General features: G+C 32.9%; 1 protein-coding gene across 10 annotated transcripts in view; it reads left to right on the top strand.

Annotated features, from left to right (window-relative positions):
* LOC117118272 (otoferlin-like) overlaps positions 1–22,009 on the top strand; it is a 59,417-nt gene that overhangs the window by 8,313 nt on the left and 29,095 nt on the right. For 7 of the 10 annotated variants that reach the window (XM_033262827.1, XM_033262823.1, XM_033262828.1 and 4 more), the window contains exons 7-34: positions 74–205; positions 664–726; positions 1,305–1,389; positions 2,474–2,633; positions 3,323–3,509; positions 5,579–5,765; positions 6,734–6,951; positions 7,378–7,486; positions 7,989–8,284; positions 8,736–8,836; positions 9,285–9,381; positions 10,052–10,180; positions 11,323–11,451; positions 11,853–12,005; positions 12,359–12,551; positions 13,015–13,139; positions 13,544–13,678; positions 14,176–14,337; positions 15,017–15,148; positions 15,630–15,791; positions 16,839–16,992; positions 17,244–17,291; positions 18,082–18,278; positions 18,716–19,018; positions 19,301–19,432; positions 19,848–19,977; positions 21,285–21,451; positions 21,775–21,792. In XM_033262827.1, coding sequence (XP_033118718.1) covers positions 74–205; positions 664–726; positions 1,305–1,389; positions 2,474–2,633; positions 3,323–3,509; positions 5,579–5,765; positions 6,734–6,951; positions 7,378–7,486; positions 7,989–8,284; positions 8,736–8,836; positions 9,285–9,381; positions 10,052–10,180; positions 11,323–11,451; positions 11,853–12,005; positions 12,359–12,551; positions 13,015–13,139; positions 13,544–13,678; positions 14,176–14,337; positions 15,017–15,148; positions 15,630–15,791; positions 16,839–16,992; positions 17,244–17,291; positions 18,082–18,278; positions 18,716–19,018; positions 19,301–19,432; positions 19,848–19,977; positions 21,285–21,451; positions 21,775–21,792 — 4,104 coding nt within the window. The remainder of the gene's footprint in view (positions 1–73; positions 206–663; positions 727–1,304; positions 1,390–2,473; positions 2,634–3,322; positions 3,510–5,578; positions 5,766–6,733; positions 6,952–7,377; positions 7,487–7,988; positions 8,285–8,735; positions 8,837–9,284; positions 9,382–10,051; positions 10,181–11,322; positions 11,452–11,852; positions 12,006–12,358; positions 12,552–13,014; positions 13,140–13,543; positions 13,679–14,175; positions 14,338–15,016; positions 15,149–15,629; positions 15,792–16,838; positions 16,993–17,243; positions 17,292–18,081; positions 18,279–18,715; positions 19,019–19,300; positions 19,433–19,847; positions 19,978–21,284; positions 21,452–21,774; positions 21,793–22,009) is intronic. The other 3 variants (XM_033262832.1, XM_033262831.1, XM_033262829.1) reach the window with 3 other exon arrangements.

Below are 22,009 nucleotides of genomic sequence, written 5' to 3'. Positions count from 1 at the left end.
TTATATAGTTAGCCTTGTAATATTTTGCCAAATCTGAAGCTGCTATAAATGATTGGAATTTGGTCCTTTGCAGGTGAATGTAACAGTAGTAGAGGCTCGTAACCTAGCTGGGCTCAACATTGACCCTGTAGTTTGTGTTCAAGTTGGAGACCAGAAGAAATTCACAAGTGTCAAGGAATCTACAAATTGTCCGTTTTGGGATGAAGTATGTTATATAAATTTAGGAATAAACCTACTGTAGCATTTGTAGTGATATTGAAGACTTTATCTCACTAGATATAGATTGTTGTTTATTCTTACATTTTATTACATCATACATTGCTCATTATACAACCCAGACATATTGATGGGTTTAAATGCAACAATACAATTTTGATATTTAGGACACAATGATTTCAATTTGATTTGATGAAATATCCATAGACTTTTCTCATATCTCAGACAGTTGGAAATGATTAAAAAAATACTAGCAAATTTCACTTATAATGAAATATTATATTTTAAAGTATTATTAAGTAAGTAATAAAATATATCAATAGACAAAAAAGGCCATTTTTTATTGTGGTCCAAACAATAATAAAAATTACAATATCATGCACTTGGAATAAATATAGTAACACAAAACTTTGAAATCATATTAAGTTTTTATATTCTTCATTTCAGCTTTTTGTGTTTGATTTTAATGAAGCACCACTAATGATGTTTGACAAAATAATCAAAGTCACTGTAAGTATTACCTTCACATTTTTTTTCTTCTCAATTAATTTTTTACATATTATTTGTGTGGATTACATGAATAAAACAATTAAATGATTTGCCAAATATTTTATTGGTATCTAGAGTCAAACTTTGATTTTATGATATACTGACTTTGTTGACAAAAAAAAAAACAACTCTGTAAGTGTAAAGATATGTAACATACATTAAAAAAAAACAATGGCAGTGTTTAAACAAAAAACAATAACATAATAATAATTATAAAGATAATGATGCAACCTACAACATAAGAAAACAACAATTAGGAGTCACCTGATCCCAGAAAAAATCAAGACTTAACCAATACATAAACACAGATCTCTGGTTGACGATGACAGTGTAACCGCATACTTCGGGTTGGGTGCTAGCTTGGTGTTTTTTTTTTCTTGCTTCATTTATCCATTTTTTTGTTGCCTCTACCTTTCGTCGAGCGCATACAATTCTTGTTTATTTGCGCCACATAAATCTATCTATTACGGTATTATTGTGTATTGTGTTTTGTATTTGTTGATATAATTTATTGGAATAAATTTAATCCAATCTTTAAGGCACTACATTCAAGAAACATACTGCGCTCCGGCACTGTCATAGGCATGTTTAAACTGGATGTAGGAACAATCTACTATGCTCCAGGTATACACAGCTTCAATTTTTGTTGGAAATTTTTGATCTATAATGAATACAGTATAAGATATTGAAGATAAATATTATATAAATGATGCAATATGAACAACACATTTAAAATTAACAATGAGATTCACAGAACTAAAGACAAAGGGAAAATTGAAAAATGACATATTCAAGTTGAATTTGTCAATCAATGGATATTTTGATTCCTAGCCTTGAATTCCTGAAATTAATAAGCGGTTTAGTATGGTAATTATTTATGTATAAATTTAATGGTGATATTTTATGAGGGTTGTCATGACAATAGAACTGTGAAAGTATCTGATTTGCATATTTGTTTTACAAAGCTTTGTTATTAATGTAATCATTGAAAATGACCTTTGTAAACAACACCACGTGTACATTTTGTACAATACATTTTGTACTGTTGGATGACAGTCCAAGTCCAATTAAACATATCTGAATATTTACACTATACCCTCCCAAATTATTTACATCGATACCTATTTACACTGTTTCTTATCATAATTTTAAATCTTTTGTCATAATCTTGTCTAATAAATCTCTGTTATGTAATGTATTTGAAAAAAAAAAGGAAAATTAATTTCCAGATATATAGAAAATAACAGTTATCTATCTCTCTGTTAAATGTAGTCAGGCTTTCTGACATTCATACATTTTGGTTTATGTCTTTGTGGTTAAAAAGAAAATTATCATCCACCATAATTAGACACAACCCTATTTGATACTACACCTCAATTGCTTCAGTGATGCTATTCCATAATACTATTGTTATTATCTCAAAACATAAACACAAATGAGCCTAGTGTAAATTGGTGTCACTCATCTTTATACATTTTATGTTGAAATCAAATCAAATTCGTTATTGTCCAAATATAACAGAAATGTATACTGGAAATTTGTCTTTCGACAAAAACAATAAATGAGATCGCTCTTATATGATTTCTCCTACATTTAGATCACTTGTGCTGTATGGTTTGCCTTTAGTGGTGCATGGCTATAAAGCAGGTTTCCAGAAATCTGTAGGCCTTTCCTCTTCTTTAAAATATTATTTCTTTTGTTTTTATAGACCACTGTTATTACCACAAATGGGCCATCATGATTGACCCACAAGATGTAAATGGTGGACCCAAGGGCTACGTGAAGCTGGACATTGCTGTGCTAGGCAAAGGAGACACAGTCAAATCACAAAAAAATAGAAATGATGACCTTGATGATGACTTAGAAAGGTGAACTACTAAAATTTGTTACTCGGTACTTCTATAGTGCTTATTCCTTGCGGTTACAAAGCGCTAACTACCCTCCACTCTGATCAATATTTCCTACAAGTACAGCCCATCCCAACCAAAACCAACAGAGTATGCTTTTTATTAATTAATCAAAGACCATAGTAATTCAAAGGTAATAGTGGATAAAAAAAGATTAAAATGAAATAACTGCAAGAGTACCAATCCCATCCCAACACACAAAAAACTCAGTTGAACAGATAGATTTTGAGGCTTGCCTTAGACTGTCTAAAAGAGTGAAAGTGGAGCAGCTACAGATGGGAAAGAATCATCGCCAATACGCTTATGAGGTAATTGGTCTGACAAATCAAGTGGATCACAAATTTGTATGTTTGTTGATGAATTTAGATAGGTACGATGTGCATACGCCCGAAAGAGATTTGCAGACTATAAGTAATATTTTCAATTCAATTCTTTGCTGGACTCATAGCCAATGGAGTACACAAATAGAGGGAGATGTGGGTATAAGAAATGTGTATAAGAAATAAAAATTAAAAAAAAACCATAATCCATTATCATAACGATATAGGCCATGTCTTTTTTTTCTTATTTTATAGACCTTATTAAGTAAACTGACTTTATAATCTCTGAGCCATGTTTATTCATGTCTCCTGTTTTTATTCATTTTCCAGTAACCTATTCCTACCAGAGGGAGTGTCGCCAGACAGGCAACTAGCAAAGTTCTTCGTAAAAATATTTAAAGCGGAAGACTTGCCTGTCATGAACTCAGGAATGTTAGCCAATGTCAAGAAAGTGTTTACTGGTGAACTCAGTGACCTTGTCGACCCCTATGTAGAAATCACATTTGCAGGACAAACTGTAAGCAATTTACATACATTACCATTGATCATCTTCATATTAAAACAAATATAAATAATACAGCCTGTCTCCCACCAATTAGAGACAACTTTTGTGACTGGAGTTTCCATGGTATTTAGCAGCTTTTGTCTCTAATTAGAACAATAAAGATAACAGGTATTTGTTAATTTGGGACCACAGAAAAATGATCTTTAAATTTGAGGTGATCTTTTATTGGAGGGAGTCTTTAATTAACAGGGTCTTTAATTAATGTGAGTCCTGTATGAACAAGTATGTTTGATATTTTTTAGAAAGAATCATATGGTTTGTTTGTTAAAATTTCCCCCTTTCAATTTTATATTTGAGTTCTTGGTTTTCTTGACTAAAAACAACCATACACACATAATACTCTGTCCAACTATCATTTGACCTGTGATTTGTCCATATGATGTTGTAATGACACATTATAGCCAAATTTTGGTTTTGTAATCACAAAAATAAATTGATAGTGAGGACAGCATTTAAAGTGTCATGGAGAGAATCTGAAGCTTCACATAGCCTACTTACAGCCAGTAATTCTCAAGTGAACTTACTATTGGATGAAAGCAAAAATTAATACTCTATTTGAGTATAAAAAAAAGATTACAAGGTGTTGTTTATGCATTTTAATCATGGCTTAATTGGCTAGGAAGATATTTTCTCATTTTAGTTTCAGTTTCAGTTTATTTATTTGACCAAAAGATGGTCAGCTTAAGCAAACAAATCACTATAACTTTTTCAAGCCAGCTGCCCCCTCCCTCATAAAATATATAATATGATAAAGATAAAAATTTAAATCACAAAAGATATAAAAAACATCATTGTTTTTGTCAATTGTCTATATTTACCTTTAGTAACAGCTGACCAGTAATTGCCTCATATGTGCTAGTTTGATTAAATGCCTCACTGTTTTTTGCTTGATATTTATGCAAATGATAGGATTAAGCTTTGATATTATTATCTCACAAAACAATAGATTAAAGCTGAATCATTTTCACATGTGGCAGGTTGTAGACATCCCTAATTATTCGCCTTCCTATCCTTAAGGGCTGGAAACAAGCATAAAAAGGCTACCCTCAAGCCTCATAATTTAAATATATTTATTTGTTTGTTTGTTTATTTATTTATTTAAAATACATTACAGAAGGCAGGAAAAGTCTGAAATTATTGCATTATAATTAAAAACAAACACAGAATCATTTGAATATACTAGAAAAAATGTTCACAATACTCTTACTATACAGAAATCCAACTGGCAACTGATAATAAGGAGACATGGTTACAGGAGTATTGATTCCCAATCAGAGTAACAGTTTTTATACTTGCACCTCTGTTTGCGATTTGAAAGAAATTTGCAAAAACGTGTATGTCGGTCCATTCTTGTAAACAATTATGTTGACTATCAGGATGCTCTCAAAAAACTTGGGCTGGAATCACTCACACAACGTAGGATTTTATTATGCAAAAAGTTTGCTAAAAAAATTAGCAATGATAAAAGATTTAGTCACTGGTTCCCAAAATCTAAAAATATGTCATCAATGAAACTTCGTAAACATAGAAATTATGAAATGCATTTCCTGAGGACTGAACATTTTAAAAATAGCCCCATCCCTTATCTAATGAAATTAATTGAAGAATAAATTTAATTTTGCATTTGTATTTAACTTTGTGAAATTTTGATGGTTTGGGTTCATTTTTTGTATTGTCTTTAAAATAGCCCCATCACTTATCTAATGAAATTAATTGAAAAATTCAAATTGTGCAATTTTAACGTAGTGAACTTATACCGATGCTTTGGGTTTGCTTTTGTATTGTTTTAATGTGATGTTTTTGCTGTTTCTCGTTCTTGTTTTTCTTTTGTACAAAATATACCAATTTAGCTTTTGGCTACACAATGTATTTTTTTATGAAGGAGTTTTTTTGAATAAAGTTACCGATTATAAATATATGAGGACTTCAAACATACTGCATTGAAACTTTTATCATGGTTTATATAAATTTGATAGCATTTTACTTTTTTTTACAAATTTGTGATGCCTGTTTATTTATAGCAACGGACATCTGTACAGAAACATCGCTACGAGCCAATGTGGAATGAACAGATCGTATTCAGTGAGCTGTTTCCACCGCTGTGTCGGCGTATTAAGGTTCAACTGAAGGACAAAGATAGCGTGATGGATGACATCATAGGCACCACATATATTGACTTGGCTAAGATCTCATGCGATGGCCCTGAAGGTTAGTGTTCAGTATTAATGTAAATATAGGTTTAGGAGTATGTTTGACTAAATAAAAATTCTAATTTCTTTACTGAAATAATAGATGCAAAACTTACAGTACCATCCCCTATTCCCATGTTCCAAGGAAGAATAATATTTTACAGCAGATGCAAAATTTTAAATAGATAATATTTTACTGAATATATGGCAAAGACAAGCCAAACCAGTCACTCGTCGCAAATTGTGTTTCAGAGAAAATGGCCAAAACAAGCTGGAATGTCAAATTTTAAAAAATCTATTTTATTGCACTAAACTAACCTTTATATATGTACACATCATTCTATGCTGTTATTTTCCCCATTTTCAATGTTAAAACAACACTTCTTAAGAATTTAAAGATAATTTCTGCACAAGAAATGCCTGAAATAATAAACTTCGAAGCTGATTTCTCATATATTGTTCTTTAAACAGCTGTGTGCTTAAACGCTTGTAACTTCATAAGGAAATGTCCGATTTGAATGATTTTTTTACCATTTTATAGCTATTATTTTACTCTCTAACACTGTATTAATAACTCAAAATCTATTTTTGCGACGAGTGACTGGTTTGGCTTGTCTTTGCCACATATATTAATAATGATAATTGTCGACTTTTAGTTCATATTGTAGAGACTTCTGTGTGCTTAGCATTATTACACCAGCCATTGGATCAAGGACATATGGAACACATACTCAGGTCCCTTGGGAGAATTCCATAATGTTGCAGTGTAATCAGTGCATTTTTGTGTTTGTAAATACCAGGTAGCCGCTTGTACTCTGGGTGGAGAGAGAGAACCGGTAGGTAAAGTGCCTTGCCGAAGGAACAAGCAAAATACACAGCGAGAGTTTGAACCTCCGACTTCAAGAAGCGCAACCGCTGCGCCAAACCCCTTCTATATTATAGAGCTTAAGCCATATTTAAAATATTTGCAATTTTTAATGTTGATAGGATTTCTACCGACATTTGGCCCTTCTTGGGTGAACCTCTATGGGTCAACCAGACAATTCTCCAGCATGGACAGCAACAGCTTCCTCAATTTAGGTGTCGGTGAGGGCTGCATGTACCGTGGACGAATACTGCTTTCCATGAAAAGTGAGATGACAGACAGTGCAACTGAGTCGGGCGCCATTGGTGTTGAAGTAGAGCCTGCACTTCCTATATCTGAGGTCAGCGCATGTTATAGTATACAAATATTGACTGTTTCAAGAGGCATGGTTCAAATTATTGCTTTAAGATTGTACCATGTCTCAAAGATCTACAAGCTCCAACCAGTGAGCATACACAGGATCCATGCTAAAATTTTTGTTTCAAGCCCCTGCAATGCCCATTTTTCTTTATGTGATTGCTACACAGAATGCGTGCTGCAGAAATGCTTCCACACAGATGCCATCTAGCTGATATACGCATGTTAAATTTTTCACAGCACGCTACCAGTGTAATATTTTGTCTTGTATGATTATTCATGTGTATTATGATTATATGCTATTTTTATGAGGTTTCAACTATTAAACCATTTTTTGTGAATGTGAATTGAATAAGCATCTCAAATTTTTAAAATTTTCTTTTGGTATACTTTGAAATACTTCTATTAGAATGCTGCTGGAAAACGTGAAGACTTCTTTTTCTTTGCAAGTGTGTTTGATGCATCCATGATTGACATGGGAAATGGCGACAAGCCAATATCATTTGAATTTACTATTGGTAATATATTTGTTTCTTTTTTTATACTTTAATCCATGTTCCTGTTGTTGGAACATTGAAGTTCCCTCCAGCTTGCTCTGCCCTTTGCTAATCTGACCTAATTTGTGAAGCTTAGATTTGTCGATGCTTTGATGGTGTCCTTCCATCTCTCCTCTCTTCCTCATCTCCTGTTATGAAGCTTAAGTACCTGATATGGCTTAAAAAACAATGAAAAAGAAAATAATTATTTGTATAATAAGAATAGTATAATATGTATTGTTATCCATTCAATATCACAAATAATCAATCTACATTTTAAAAAACAAACAATCATTTAAAACCCAGAAGCAAAACATTGACAATTAAGAAAAAAATGGATAACAGAGGATAACACTTTAAGCTGGTAGGCTTGTTTCAGAAAGGGTCCCCATTATTATTAGGCTGAGTATGAATGATTAGCATTTATAAAGTTAGATTGTTTACAAAAATGAATTTTAATTGCTCACATTTTGAATATATCCAGGTGTCCATGGCAACCAGATAGATGGCAAAAGTGTACGAAGACCTGCAAATGTGCAGGAGGCTGACAGTAGTGATGATGATGAGGGGGCGGGGTTGTTGCAGCAGTCGGCAAGCCAGGATGATGAGAAAGCTGGTGTTTCTATGACACTCCCTGTTAAACCCGAGACGAAAGACAAGAACTATTACCACATCCCTTATGAGGAGCGAAAACCGATTGTGTTTCTTCGTTTTCCAAAAGAGGACCACAGAAGGAGATTCTACAATATGAACATTCTGTCTAAGATTGCTGAGAAATTTGTGAGATTTTTAAAAATCATTTTCCACAGTACAAAACTCATCAGTTATGCTTAGTTGAATTGAACAGGGTTTAACTGTGTGTTGAGTCTGGAATTTTGTAGGAAGAAACTTAAAGTGATTCTGGATTACAGTTTATTGTAAAGGATTTGCAATTTACAGCATTAACAAACTTCTGGGGGCGCTCACCATTTGACTGATTTTGAATATAATCAGCCCACTAAACACCGTCTTATAATTTTCATGATCACCGTTATCGATATTATTTTTTTTAAGCATTTCTGAATGTTCACTATTGGTGGATTACAGCATTTTTTATACATACGTTAATGAAATTATTATGTAGATTAAATTGCAGAGAACAGTTAAAAAATATATAAATTTTATAGTTTTATGATGATAAACCCACTGTAATATGTAAAGTATATGTTTTTTAATTCCCCCCCCCCTTCAGGAACATGGTCTAGGTGAGGTGAATGACAGAATCATGAGGGAAAGGCCCAGGCCAGATCGTCCATTTAAGAGGACAATGTTGGAATTTGCTGAAGGACTCATGTAATATTTTACTCTTTATTTCCAGTTATTAGCCTTGTTTACACGGCCGTTTGCTATCAGATAGGTAACACTGATGATCTCCAGTCGCGCGCCTACACAATAAAAAAATTATCGGTTGTACCAGGAAGTCGCATGATTAAAACTGAACTGCGTAGATCATCTCAGTTACTGATCCATAATGCGGAGAATGCCTATATCAACGGATATACGCAATCATCGCGGTGACCTCCTGTTGTGTAAACAAGGCTATTGTCATTTATAATCAAGAAAACAGATTAAATATCACCTAGATTCAAATGATTTTTAAAATATAAAATGACTAACATTTGAAGAAGTTCTTAGAAAAACGAAACAAAGAGCAGTTACATATGCAGTGGCTTCAGTGACTGAAACATCAGCCTCCTTTCTCAAGTAATATTAATAACATTATTTTACACCCCACTGATAGGAACTATTCAAAATTGACTAAAGGAACGGGTGGAGGGTCATCATCAGGAAAGACCAAACTGGACAAAGAAAGAAATAAGATGCTTATTACAGAAGTGGTAAGTGAACATAAAAAATATCAATTAAAGTTTAAAAGAAATAAATGTTATTCTATGTTGATTTTTTATTTTAAAAATATGCATTAATAAATCATTTGAAAGTGATAGTCCTTTTCCCTGGTCCTAATTCATTAATTTTCTTAAAAATGTAAGCGTTCTAAGTTAGATATTCTGTGCATGGTCAACATATGTGTTCTGCAAGTATTATTTTTGTAATGTATTTATATTTATATGCAATATCTTTTTAAAATTTCCAATATAATAATTGTATTAATAATTAATTTGTACAGTATATTTAATATTTTTATATAGTGTATTAATATAAGACATTCTGCATTGGGGTTTAACTGTTGGATGATGATTTGAAATAGAATAAAAATAGAATAAAATATGTTGACTATGAAAATATTTCATATTGAGACCAAGACACAAAGTATGGTATTTCTGTATTAATTGGCTAGTATAAAAGTGTTCAATGATAGGCTGCTTACTGTATCTTATATAATTGATAGACATTGAATTACATTACATTGTTTATTTAATATATTTAAATAAATTAAATGTTTGTATATATTTTATGTGTAAAAGCCTGCATTTTTAAATCATAATTTTCTTTAAAAAAAAAATAGTATTTTCATTTGAAGTGCAATGATTTCTTTATACAACCAAGGTATCCCTTTGTAAAAAGGTCAATTTGGTAGTATATAAAGGGGAAAAACATGAAGAAGATTTTTATGCAATGGAGACAGATGAGCAATCCGACACTCCCAAAGCTCCCAAAAAATCTTGGAGTAATAAGGTAGAACTGGCGCATGTAGGCCTAGAGCACAGCATTGTATTTGGACTGCTTACCTTCTGCGCATACTAACCCAACACTGTTTGCTTTTATACACAAAACATCATTGTGTTATATATTTTGTTACTATATATAGTAATGCGTGCGCATTCTCTAAAGCCAGACACACACTGTACCAACAATCGTCAGCTGAGCGAAAAAAAACACGAACAAGCAGATTGTTTTTAATAACAGTCCACTATAAAGTCTGCCATAAAAAATCGGCAAACGGTATCATGTCGTAAATAGCCAAGAAAGTGGTGATGGATTCGTAAGCCACGGTTGTACACAGTGTGTGATTTGCTTAACAGTTTCAGTCATTCTTTTGCACACTTTAAAATTCTTTGAAAATGTATTCTTATCTATATCTATACTAGAGTCTTGATGAATCAGGTTTAACTTTCTTTTTACATAATTATACTAAATAGATGTACATAGTTCTACACATTAAGTGCTAGGTTTACAAGTTATATGCCAGCAAATATCAATTTTCAAATATATTTTTCATTCAAAAATGAATGATTAAATATATAAAAGTTGTGATTGTGATAGATTAATTCATTAAATTAATAAAATTACTTATTTATTGATTGATCAATTGATGCACCTTATTTCTTCATACTATTTCTAACAGTGGACTTAATAACCTGAATGTATTTTACTGACAAGCAGAATTGAAAACATATTATCTGAGCTTCTTAGGTTTTTTTTTTAAATATTTAATACATGCTTTTTTAGATAGATTTAATTGAAGATACTCTATTATGTAATTGGTTTGACTAACTTACTGGAGATGAAATGGGATTTGAGGCTTATTAACACCAGTTGACATCCATAACCACTGGTCAAAATATTTGTTTAAATTAGACTATTGATGAAAAACGATATGTAAAAGTACTTTTATTAATATAATTATATATATATTATGGTATTAAATAAAGAAAATAGATTAGCAGTGATGTGCTTATAAGTAAGATTGTATATATGCCATGTTCTTGCCATATATTTGCTCCATGTACTCTTCATGTATTAAAAGCAAAATTTGTTTATGGCAAATCTTATTTTATATTTTGTTTAAAATCAATTTTTACATCTTCTTAATTTAGAACCATTTGCGGAGGAAGGTTGGAAAGATGAGGTTAGATAAGTTCCGAAAACCGACAGTGATGGAGATGAGGGAGAAGATGAAACTTGCCAAATCACTACTGCAACGGATTAAGCACCTTGCTGCTGAGGTAACTTGGTAGTGCTGTATGTGCACGTGAAGCAGCTTAGTCAATGGATCTAATTTTTCTCTCTTATCCCCATTTCAAACACTAGCAGTAGCGTAATAATTGTCATACGATCTTTAATGGCCAGCAACAATGATGCCACATGATCTGTGATGGCCAAAATCAAAGATACCAAATGATCTTTGAAGGCCAACATCAAATATGTTACAACATCTGTGATGGCCAACATTAAAGATGCTGCACCATATTTGTTGGTCTACAGTATTTTATACATCCATGGTTGGACTTATAGTATAATCAAAATCAATGAATTTTACTTGATTTGCAAAATAGCCATTCAGCCTTTAAAAAAATCAAGTTTAAGGAACCTTTTATATGAATACCTACTTGTTCTCTTTATTTAGCCACAACATTGTTTGCCAGACTTGTTTATATGGATGTTGTGCGGAGGAAAGCGAACTGCTTACTGCCGTGTTCCGTCACGTAAGCTCATGTATTCAGTAGTTGCAGAGGAAAAAGGAGAATACTGTGGCAAAATCAACACACTGTTTCTGAGAGTAAGTTATTTTTTGAGGTACACGTATTATACATACACCTTAAACAATTGTGGATACATTTGTTTCTTAAATAATAATATATGACTGACTAATCAAATGCTGTTTAATTTACTGTACATAAACACATCTTCAAGAGCTTTTATGAATTTGAAAAGAAATTTTTTAAAAATTGCATCCAGAAACAAAAACTCTTTGAGATGTTTTTGCATGAGGCGCTACCTAACATTTTATAATAGCAACAAAAACAATGATGATGGTCTTGATGGTGGGGGTAATGGCAATAAAAACAAAGACGACAATGACAACGACAATAGCGATGACAACAACACTGATGATAATGATATTAATTGCAGCTTCCAGGCAAAAAGGCTTCAGGACCTGAAGGATGGTCAGTACAGGCTAAGCTTGATGTGTACCTGTGGCTAGGCCTTAACAAACATCGACGTGATGTGATGAAAGGCCTTCCAACAGGCTATGAGCAGTCCAAGGAAGTGAAGTCGATTATGAAGCCTTCAGGCATACCACCGCTGCTAATCACTTACAAAGGTAAGTTGTGCACTTCAGCATATTATGATGCTAATGTTTCTGGTTTTATTCCATCAATTTGCTTTTTTGTTTTCATTTTAGTTTCTATTTTTGTAAGTAGTTCTTGTTTAGTTGTATATTTTATAGTTAAGTTTGTTTCATGATGTGTAAAAGATACTTATTATTATTATTATTATTATTATTATTATTATTATTGTTATTGTTATTATTATTATTATTATTATTATTATTATTATTTGTTCTAAAGTATTTTGCATCATAATATATATCAAAATCCTGGCATAACACTTATACATGAGGATTGTAATATTGATACTGGTGTTACAATTTGTTAACTGGTTTGTGTTGATCACTATATAGCAGGTCTGTATGTAATTATGGTAATATGCTTATGTCTAATATATTTTATTTACATAATATATATACACATAACATATTGTATATTACTTAAAAATGCTTATAGAGCGACACTGCTACCAGCTGCGATGCCATATGTACCAGGCGAGGAGTATCATTGGTTCTGATGATTCTGGGCTTTCGGATCCATTTGCAAGAGTTATATTTGGTGACCAAATCAGAGAAACACAGGTTAATAATGTTTTTATTTTCTCCAACATGGTATACAGAATTTCCCATCAGGTTTAAATGATGCATTGATTTGAGGCTAAAGTTGTTTTTAATATGGGTATGAATATTGATATTTAACTAATTTTTAACCCAGGATCATGTGGATAAATTTTGGGCATTTTAACCATCCACCTAACTATATGCCAAATTGATCATCTTATTACTTACCCAGTATCGAGTCATTATTTTATATGAAAGTTATCTTTGAAAATACAAATAAAATCTGGACTGGCATTGGGAAACAACTCCAGTAATTTAAAAGCGAACATTATTTCTTTCAGTCATTTTTAAAGTTATTTAGTTACATTTTGTTATTTAACCTCTAGTGAGAATTTTTAAATATTTTTGAATAATTTTCTTCTAAGGTCATCGAGGAAACACTATCGCCAACTTGGGATGAATTGCTACTTTTTGAACAAGTGGTTGTCTATGGTAACAAGAAGGATATGAAGGATGATCCCCCAACCATTGCAGTGGAGGTCTTTGACAAAGATCTTGGGGTAAGTTCAAATACCGAACAACCTTTAATTCCAAATTGTTACTGCAAAGGACAGAGTATTGCCTCCAAATACCAGTAGGTCTGCTTCACTAAATAAAACATTTGGCCTATCAGTGATTTGTTTCAGAGTCTCAGACCAATCACATTCCTGTGAATTTGACTGTTCTATTATGTCTTGGGGGATTGAACTCTATAGATCTGTTTATGGTAAAACCAATATATATATATATATATATATATCTTATTGTAGTTAAATGAGGTAGGGTTATTTGGTAAAAATGCCATTCTTAAGGTACCAGGTTTTTGTCAATGCAACCATCCCTAAACTTCATTTAAAACAATTGCACTCTTTATCACTTTTCAAGTAGTATTCAAACCACATTATAAAACACAATAAGAATTGCCAACAAATACGTAATTGTCATCAGTAATAAAATAATATAGAAAAGCATATTTTGCTTGATTTCATACTTAAATTTCTTCTGTATTATTTTAAAGGGTGGAACAGAATTTATTGGACGAGCATTAGTGAAACCTGTGATCAAACTACCAGATGATGTATACTGTAAACCAAGGTTCCCCCCCATGCTGGCTTGGTATAACATTTATCGTGGGCAGACACCGGCAGGGGAAATATTATGTGCAATAGAAATGATTGAGGTTGGTGAGAGGTCAGGGATAAACATATGTAAATGGAGTTGTGTTTATAAATATCAAATTGAGAATATTGATGTATAATTGGTAAAACATTCAAGTCATTTTTTATTATCCAAAAGATATGGAAAAGCATTATGTTTTATATAGTGAGTTTAAATTATTGTAATCAATGATTAAATCTAATGTAATTGTAATGTGAAATGCATAATATTACATTTAATATATAAGGCAGGGACAGATCCAGAGATGTCCGAAAGAGGGGGTGGGGGCTGATTAAGAGGCAACACTACCCATGCCCCTGGGAATTTTTAAAAAAATAACCTGTGAAGCATTTTTGGCAATCAATAATTTCTTAATAAGCTCTCCAAAAGTGCAGGGGGAACCCCCCTCCTCACACGAAATCCACCCCAGTAGATACAAAAATTTGAAAAATTTTTATTTTCATTACTTCATTATTTTTATTATTATTATTATTTAATTATTATTATTATTATTTTATTATTTTATAATTATTGTTACTGTATTATTATTATTTTATTACTTTATTGTATTTTGCTCTTTATTTTGTAATTCATTGTAAAGCGCTCAGTAGTAACAACTTTGGTTTAACCATCGCTATATAAATTTTAAAATCTATCTATCTATTGATATGAATTTTCCATCCTCATTTCTTTGGTTGTAGCTAACTGCTGAGGGTGAATTACCTCAAGGAGTACCTGCTATTGAAGTTCCTGCTGATGCTGGCACTAACAAAAACACCATCATGGCTGTACCCAGGGAAATCAAGCCAGTAATGTCACGGTTCAGAATTGAGGTAGGCATACTTATTACAAAATGATTTATTCTATAATAGTGATGATGTTCTACTGTAGTTATTCGTGTGTTTGTAGAGTAGTTCTACTGTACATATTAACATAATTAGGTTGCTCATCAAATGGCTAAATTAAAGCAGTCGCTCCATAGAGTGCATATCTCCTCCCTGTGCCTGAAACCGAACTATAATCAAGTCGTGTATGATGGGTGCTATTCCATTATTTTCTTTTATGCTCGAGGTAAAAAAAAATTTAGTCTCTGTGACCGTGACCTTGTCCTTTGACCTTTTCTTCCAAAAATTGAATGATGTCTTTTCACAATTATTATGTATCATTCCAATAAATTACGATGATTCATTCATTAGTTTTTGTGTAATTTTGCTAACAGACAGGCAGATGGCGTTGAATACATAACCTCCTTTCGGGAGAGGTAACAAAGCACTATTAGTACATGGCAAAGATTTTCAAACCTTCTTTTTCCAGCTTATGTTTTGGGGAGTGCGTGAAATGAAGAGACTTCAATTGACAAAAGTGGACAGACCAAAAGTGGACATAGAATGTGCAGGTCATGTAATCTCATCTGCAGTCATTTTCAATGCAAACAAAAATCCAAACTTTACAGACAATGTGAAATTCCTGGATGTGGTAAATTTTGTTTAAATTTTTTTGAATTATACTAAAATTATTTTTAGTTAAATTTTTAAACACTACCTATTGTGAACCTTTCATTTGCATATATTTTTTATGTAGTAGACTTTATTTACAAATGTTTGAAACTTCCCAACATTTGTTAGAAATTGTTAGTTATTAATTTTAAACACTAATTGTGAGTCTATTTCGTGAATACTTACCTGGATAACCGACTAATTGCCATTGTTCCCAAAACGGAACACCCCTTCGAAAAAAAATGGAACAGACCGACCCAAGGCGCCACGTGCGAACCGTCTCCCTAACAAACGTCCTCATTCCCTTTTCGACGTTGTTCGAAGTTGGATAAACCCAGCCTTTGAAATTTCTAGCAGTCTTTTCAAGCTATTCTGTCTTATTTTGCCTTGGATTTATTTTCAACTTGACAAGATATCCTTTGTTTTTGTAGTCTCGATCGGCATGTCCGCTCGCAAGTCTTTGTGCTCGGCGTGTGGGGGCCCTAAACCGAGTGTTAAGCTCGACCGGCACTCGGAGTGCCCGTTGTGTCGCTCGTGTAGCAAGGCTGAGCCTTGCGAGGTTTGTGTGCGCTGGCCCCCGACTAAGTTTGCGGCGGCTCTAGATTGGGCAGCTCAGGCTGCCAATCGATCTCAGGGTTCGCTGCCGGCTGCGTCGGGGGTTGTTGCGGCGCCGGATGACTCGCCTCCACCGCTGGAGGATTCGTCGGCTTCGCGTTCGGCGGGTCCTTCCCCTCCGCTGGATCCGGCGTTGGTTTCGTTGGTTTCGTTGATTTCGGAGCAGGTGGGCCGTATTCCTGATGATGACATAATTAATATTGAAATATTGAATCCCAACACAATGGCGTGCATTTGGATACTTGGAGTATGTATTTCACTATATAATTGTAAACATATTGTGGTAAATTTTGATAGAACTATTTTGGTCATTTCTTTTGTGGAAATTGTAGAAAAAAAACTTAAACATTTGGTAGGTTTTGAAAATAATGTAAATATTTAAAACAAATGTAAAAATTATTTATCTTAAAAGGATCTTCCTGAAAATGAAATTTACTGTCCACCTTTGACAATCCGAGTGGTTGACTGCAGAAGTTTTGGACGTTTCACGTTGGTAGGTACACATGTGGTCAACTCTTTGGCAAATTACAAAGTCAAGATGATTAAACCAGAGGCAGAGAAACCAGGTATTGCTTATTATATTAATTATTTAAAAAAAATTTATTTGATATGGAATAATCTTCACAGTATAAGTATTTTGTTTGTTAATAAAGACATAGTTTCTCAGTCATCCAGATTCTATGATTTTAATTAGGCCTATTTTATAATTGTTTTAACAAAATGAAATGTAAACAAGAAATTATAAACATTTTTTATCTTAATGGTACAAATCCACATTACCTTGAACACTTGTTACAAAATATTCTCTCCCTGTTAGCCCTACTTGGTCCTGAAGAAGAGGGTGAAGAGAATGGGGGAATAGCAGGTATCAAATCAACCCTCCCCTTAACCAAATACACCCTCCCCTTATCCTAATACTTTTTTGGTAGAAATTGTTTTTATAACTATTGGAACTACAGTATATCATTCTGCATTGACCTTCTTTCAGCACACTGTTCTGATCCTTTATTCTTACCTCCTTTTCTACCTTTTTAAAAAATGAAATACAAGTGATATACTATTTGCATATATGGTTTTTTAAATAACTATAATATCCTTAATAACTATGACATATCTTTGTATTTGATAACATGGTGATGGTACCTTTATCAGAAGGGTTTAAAAACATGTTATAATGAAGTAAATCTTTCTATTTACTATTAATAGAGTTTTATGAAAGGCAGTTTGGTTGAATAAAATATTGAAAATGGTCAATGATTATTTACTTATATGTACTACCATAATAGCATTAGTCAAATAGCAGGGAAAATGCTCAGTAGCAGGTTTCAGTTTGTTGTTTTCTGTAGAATTGTCATAGTTTTTAGAATTAATTAACAATAATTGCTAAATAATGTATTTGCATCCTCTAGTATATTAATAGTGATAACATAGTATTCCTATTATACCCAATGACAAGTTGATTATATGGTGATTGATTTTTTTTTTTATCTATTTATATTTATATTTAAATGTGTGTGTGTTCTTGTGCATTTTTGTCTCTTCATGTTTTTGTCATATTGTACATATTGTAATTATCTCTCAAACCAGACAAAAATATAAGGCGTCCAAATATTTTAACAAACTTTCTGTACCCTTGTTTTATTCTATTTCCTCAGCAATTATCGAGATAGATAATGTTGAAGGAGGATCTTACGTAGGTTCACATGCTGGCTCTCGTCCTGGTTCACGTGCTCAGTCACGTTCCGGGTCTATTGCCCCCTCTCGGAATGGTTCGTATGTGGCTGGACTGGACGACACACAGATGTTGATTCCGGAAATGAATGGCCCACCAAATGGTGTAATTAGTGATCAGGTAGATTTTTGCTTTGTTGGTCTTTATTTTGTTTTGCTATGATTTGATTTTCTTTACCTCCTATTGAATGTGATTTTATATATTTCAATTTTTCAACAAAAGAAAATATACGTCAATTGTATATAAAGTTCAGAGATAGCAAAAAGTTCAAAACCAAAAAAAAAAAAATAAACCTTATAGTGTTACACTACATACTACTACTATAAATATATATAGTACATTGATACTGTTTAAATACAGCTTAGGAATCTAATCAAATTTGTTAATTTGCAGACATAATTGTTATTTTATGTAGGAGTGATGTTTTGCCCTACCTGACGTGTTATCGTACGGAATAATCAGTACATTCCCAAATACTATTTTATAATATATATGTTATAATTATGGTGAACTTAATAAATGATATGTTCCTTTATCCACAAATATTTATAAAATAGATTTCATTAAACATGAGTGTTGATAATCTGGCAGTGGATGTGATTTCAAATAAGAGCGTATCACGACGCAACTCGATAAAAAGCCACTACTCGGAAAAGGCGTTGTCCATAAGGGCAGAATCAATCAAAGCTGGGTCTATCAAAGCACAGTCTATCAGGGCACAGTCCGTAAAAGGAGACGATATAGCCATTGGGATTCCAGAAGAAACGCGTGAAGGAGGCACACCAGAAGAACCCGGTAGGCCAGCACCTACACCAGGACAGCCACCTGCTGCAGCAGGAGGCGATGCACCTCCATCCCAGGTGGGAATTTTGATACTTGCTTGTCCAGTTACGTAGTAGGCTAATCCATGTATGTATAAATGGAACTACAATGGATGTATGTACTTTAACTTGGAATATGTTTTTCACATGACCATGGCAAATTTTTTCATGAGCAAAAACATTTTGAATAAATATAATTTAGATAATTTCATAAAATATTTATTTAAATATTTGTGTACATCCTGTCAAAATAATAATTTTATACCAACAGAAATCAGGATGTAAATTGAAATATTTGTTTACTTTGATACTCTTTTCTAGGCCCCTGGGGATGGGGGAGGTGAAGGAGGAGCCCCTGCACCACCAGGAGGAGATGGAGGAGCTAAAGACCAAGACGAGGAGTCATTAGATTGGTGGACTAGGTATTTTGCAACAAAGAAATTGATGAATGTGGTAAGTAGCATAACATAATGACTTTTACACAGCAACACTTTTTGACTAGGCATTTAGCTTAATGTTAGTGTTAGATTTACAGCTGGTAGAGGGATGGACCTGTTGGTCAACAAGGTGACCCTAATGACCATTATCAGGTCTGGGGCTGAACTCGCTTTACTTACACAAACTGGGTATCTTGAGCCATTCTTTAGCTGTTTTGAGACATTAGAGCATATCCAAAAAATTAAACAATGGTAGGCTTGGGCTATCTAGTGATGGACATAAACTTCCTTCCCCCAACTCGTACTGCCACTGGGTGGGGGGGGGGCTATAACATTTTTGTTGAAGGAGGATACTTTCCAACCATAGCCTACCTAGACATTCATATTTGTTTGTATGATGATTAAAAATTGATATTACCTCCTCATATTAGGATGCTGAAGGTAGCGATGCTGAGGGTGAGGATGCAGTTGATGATGGTGGTTTTGATTTGAACAATATTGATGAGTTTGACAACCGTGCCCTTGATGACAGAGAATTTGGGGAGGATGAAGGAGGATCAGGTAAGCAAGTTTGTCCAATTGCTCTTGTAAACTTCTTGACCTTTTCAGTCAATTATGCTCACTTTCGGCCAGACTGTAACCAATGTAACTACGTTACTGCTGTCTGTCTGTTAGCATGATGATACGAAAAAACTAATAAATGGTTCATCGTAAAATTTAGTGGAATGGTACATATATATTCGAAAGAAAGACACCGTTCCATTTATGGAAGAAAGGTCAAAGGACAAGGTCACAGAAATTTTTATCTTCTACCCTCAAGCATAAAAGGAAATAATGGAATTGCTCCTCATATTCCGGCAGCGTTCAAGAAAACAATGTGCTTTGAATACAATGGTGCTACCGGTTCGCCCATCATAGACAGCTGCGTATTGTTGGTACTGTATTCAGCCACAGGGCAGATATATGCACTCTGCGGAGTTTTACATTTGTTGCTATGTGCTGCTCAACCTAGTGTTGCTACCAGGAAAATCATGGTACTAAACATACTAATTGAATTTTAAAGAAAAAAGTGATTCTAAAATGTGATAATATGTCGCAAAGCTATCATTGAGAAGCACAGCTCAGAAGACATGGGAAATTGATCCTTCCAATGATAGACTACAAGAGAAGAAAAACTGGAACTATTGATATGTCTAAATTTAAGACTAAGCATACCTGACAATTTGTTTGTAATAATTGATGAAGATGTTGTCAATCAAGAAGACATTTAAAACTATTGCTGAAGATAACATGCCACCATAATTCCTGATAGTGAGCATTGGAAAGATGGTGCAATGATATATTCTGGCTGGTTCATTGGTGCAGCATTTTGAAGTGAACATGAATACGTTTAGTGGAAGAGTGCTATTTTATTACAACAACAACAACAACAACAAGAGTAATAATAATAATAGAAGTAGTTTTTGTCATTATAATAATAATAACTACTGTATTATTATTAGTATAGTGTTAATAATCATATATTGGTCAACATTTTTCTGCTATAGTTTATTTATACAATAATAATAATAGTTGTTGTAGTTATTGTCATAATAATAATAATAATAATAATAATAATAATAACAATAATAATAATAATAATATGCGGTAAGTCGGACTTAAGGGGAATATCTTTTGTGTTATTTTCCCCTTAACATTGTTTTTTTTAATTGTTCTCTAATTTCTCCATTGTCTACGTTCCCCTTAGAATAGGTTTTAGTAACATAATAATAATAATAATAATAATAATAATAATAATAATAATAATAACTATTGTTATTTTTATTGTATTGTTAATACTCATATTGGCCAACATCCTTCTGTTATAGTTTATGATGAAGATGAATTTAAAAAGCCTAAGAAACCCAAAGTTGATCTGAAAAAGGCCACGATGAAGGGATTTAAGAAAATGGCATCAGGTGCCAAAAACATGATGAAGAAAAATGAGGATGATGGAGGAGGTGATGACGAGGCATTAACGTTAGCCATGGCAACAGTAAGTCTACATTCTCTTTACAATTACATTGTTTTTTATCATACGGCACCATGCATAGAATAGGACAACCTCTAAAGATATAAACAAAAAGTGTTTTTTGTTGGTAACCAGTCTATGCTAAATCACTGTGGTTTGGATATTCTTTTGTGTTGTATGTACAATGATTCAAGTTTCACTTGGTGTTTGAAAAAGGTAGGTTGAACAAGGTATTGTTGGTTATATGAATGAATATGTCAATAGATATAACTTTAGAAATAGTTATTTATAAATAATTTTATGTCTGCTATGATCTTGTTATTTAATGTTAAATATTTTGTTTTCAGGGGAAGAAATCTGAAAAGGTTGGCCTTGGTTTTGTTATGTAGTTGTTTGTCTTTTGTTTGCCTATGCTTGCTGTGTATTCGTTACAGTGTTTGAACATCAGCTTAAAGTTTCATTGCATATTAATAATAACAATAAGTATGTTATATATATCTAACACTTAGTGCCAAGGTCTGTCTATCTATCTATCTATATATATATATATATATGTGTAAAGCTGATGAAGGCCAGAGGACT

Source organism: Anneissia japonica, unplaced genomic scaffold (genome assembly GCF_011630105.1).
Source record: "Anneissia japonica isolate Jap-2015-1 unplaced genomic scaffold, ASM1163010v1 scaffold288059_len961885_cov194, whole genome shotgun sequence".
Classification (NCBI taxonomy): Eukaryota; Metazoa; Echinodermata; class Crinoidea; order Comatulida; family Comatulidae; genus Anneissia; species Anneissia japonica.
This window is presented reverse-complemented; position numbering and strand designations above follow the sequence as displayed.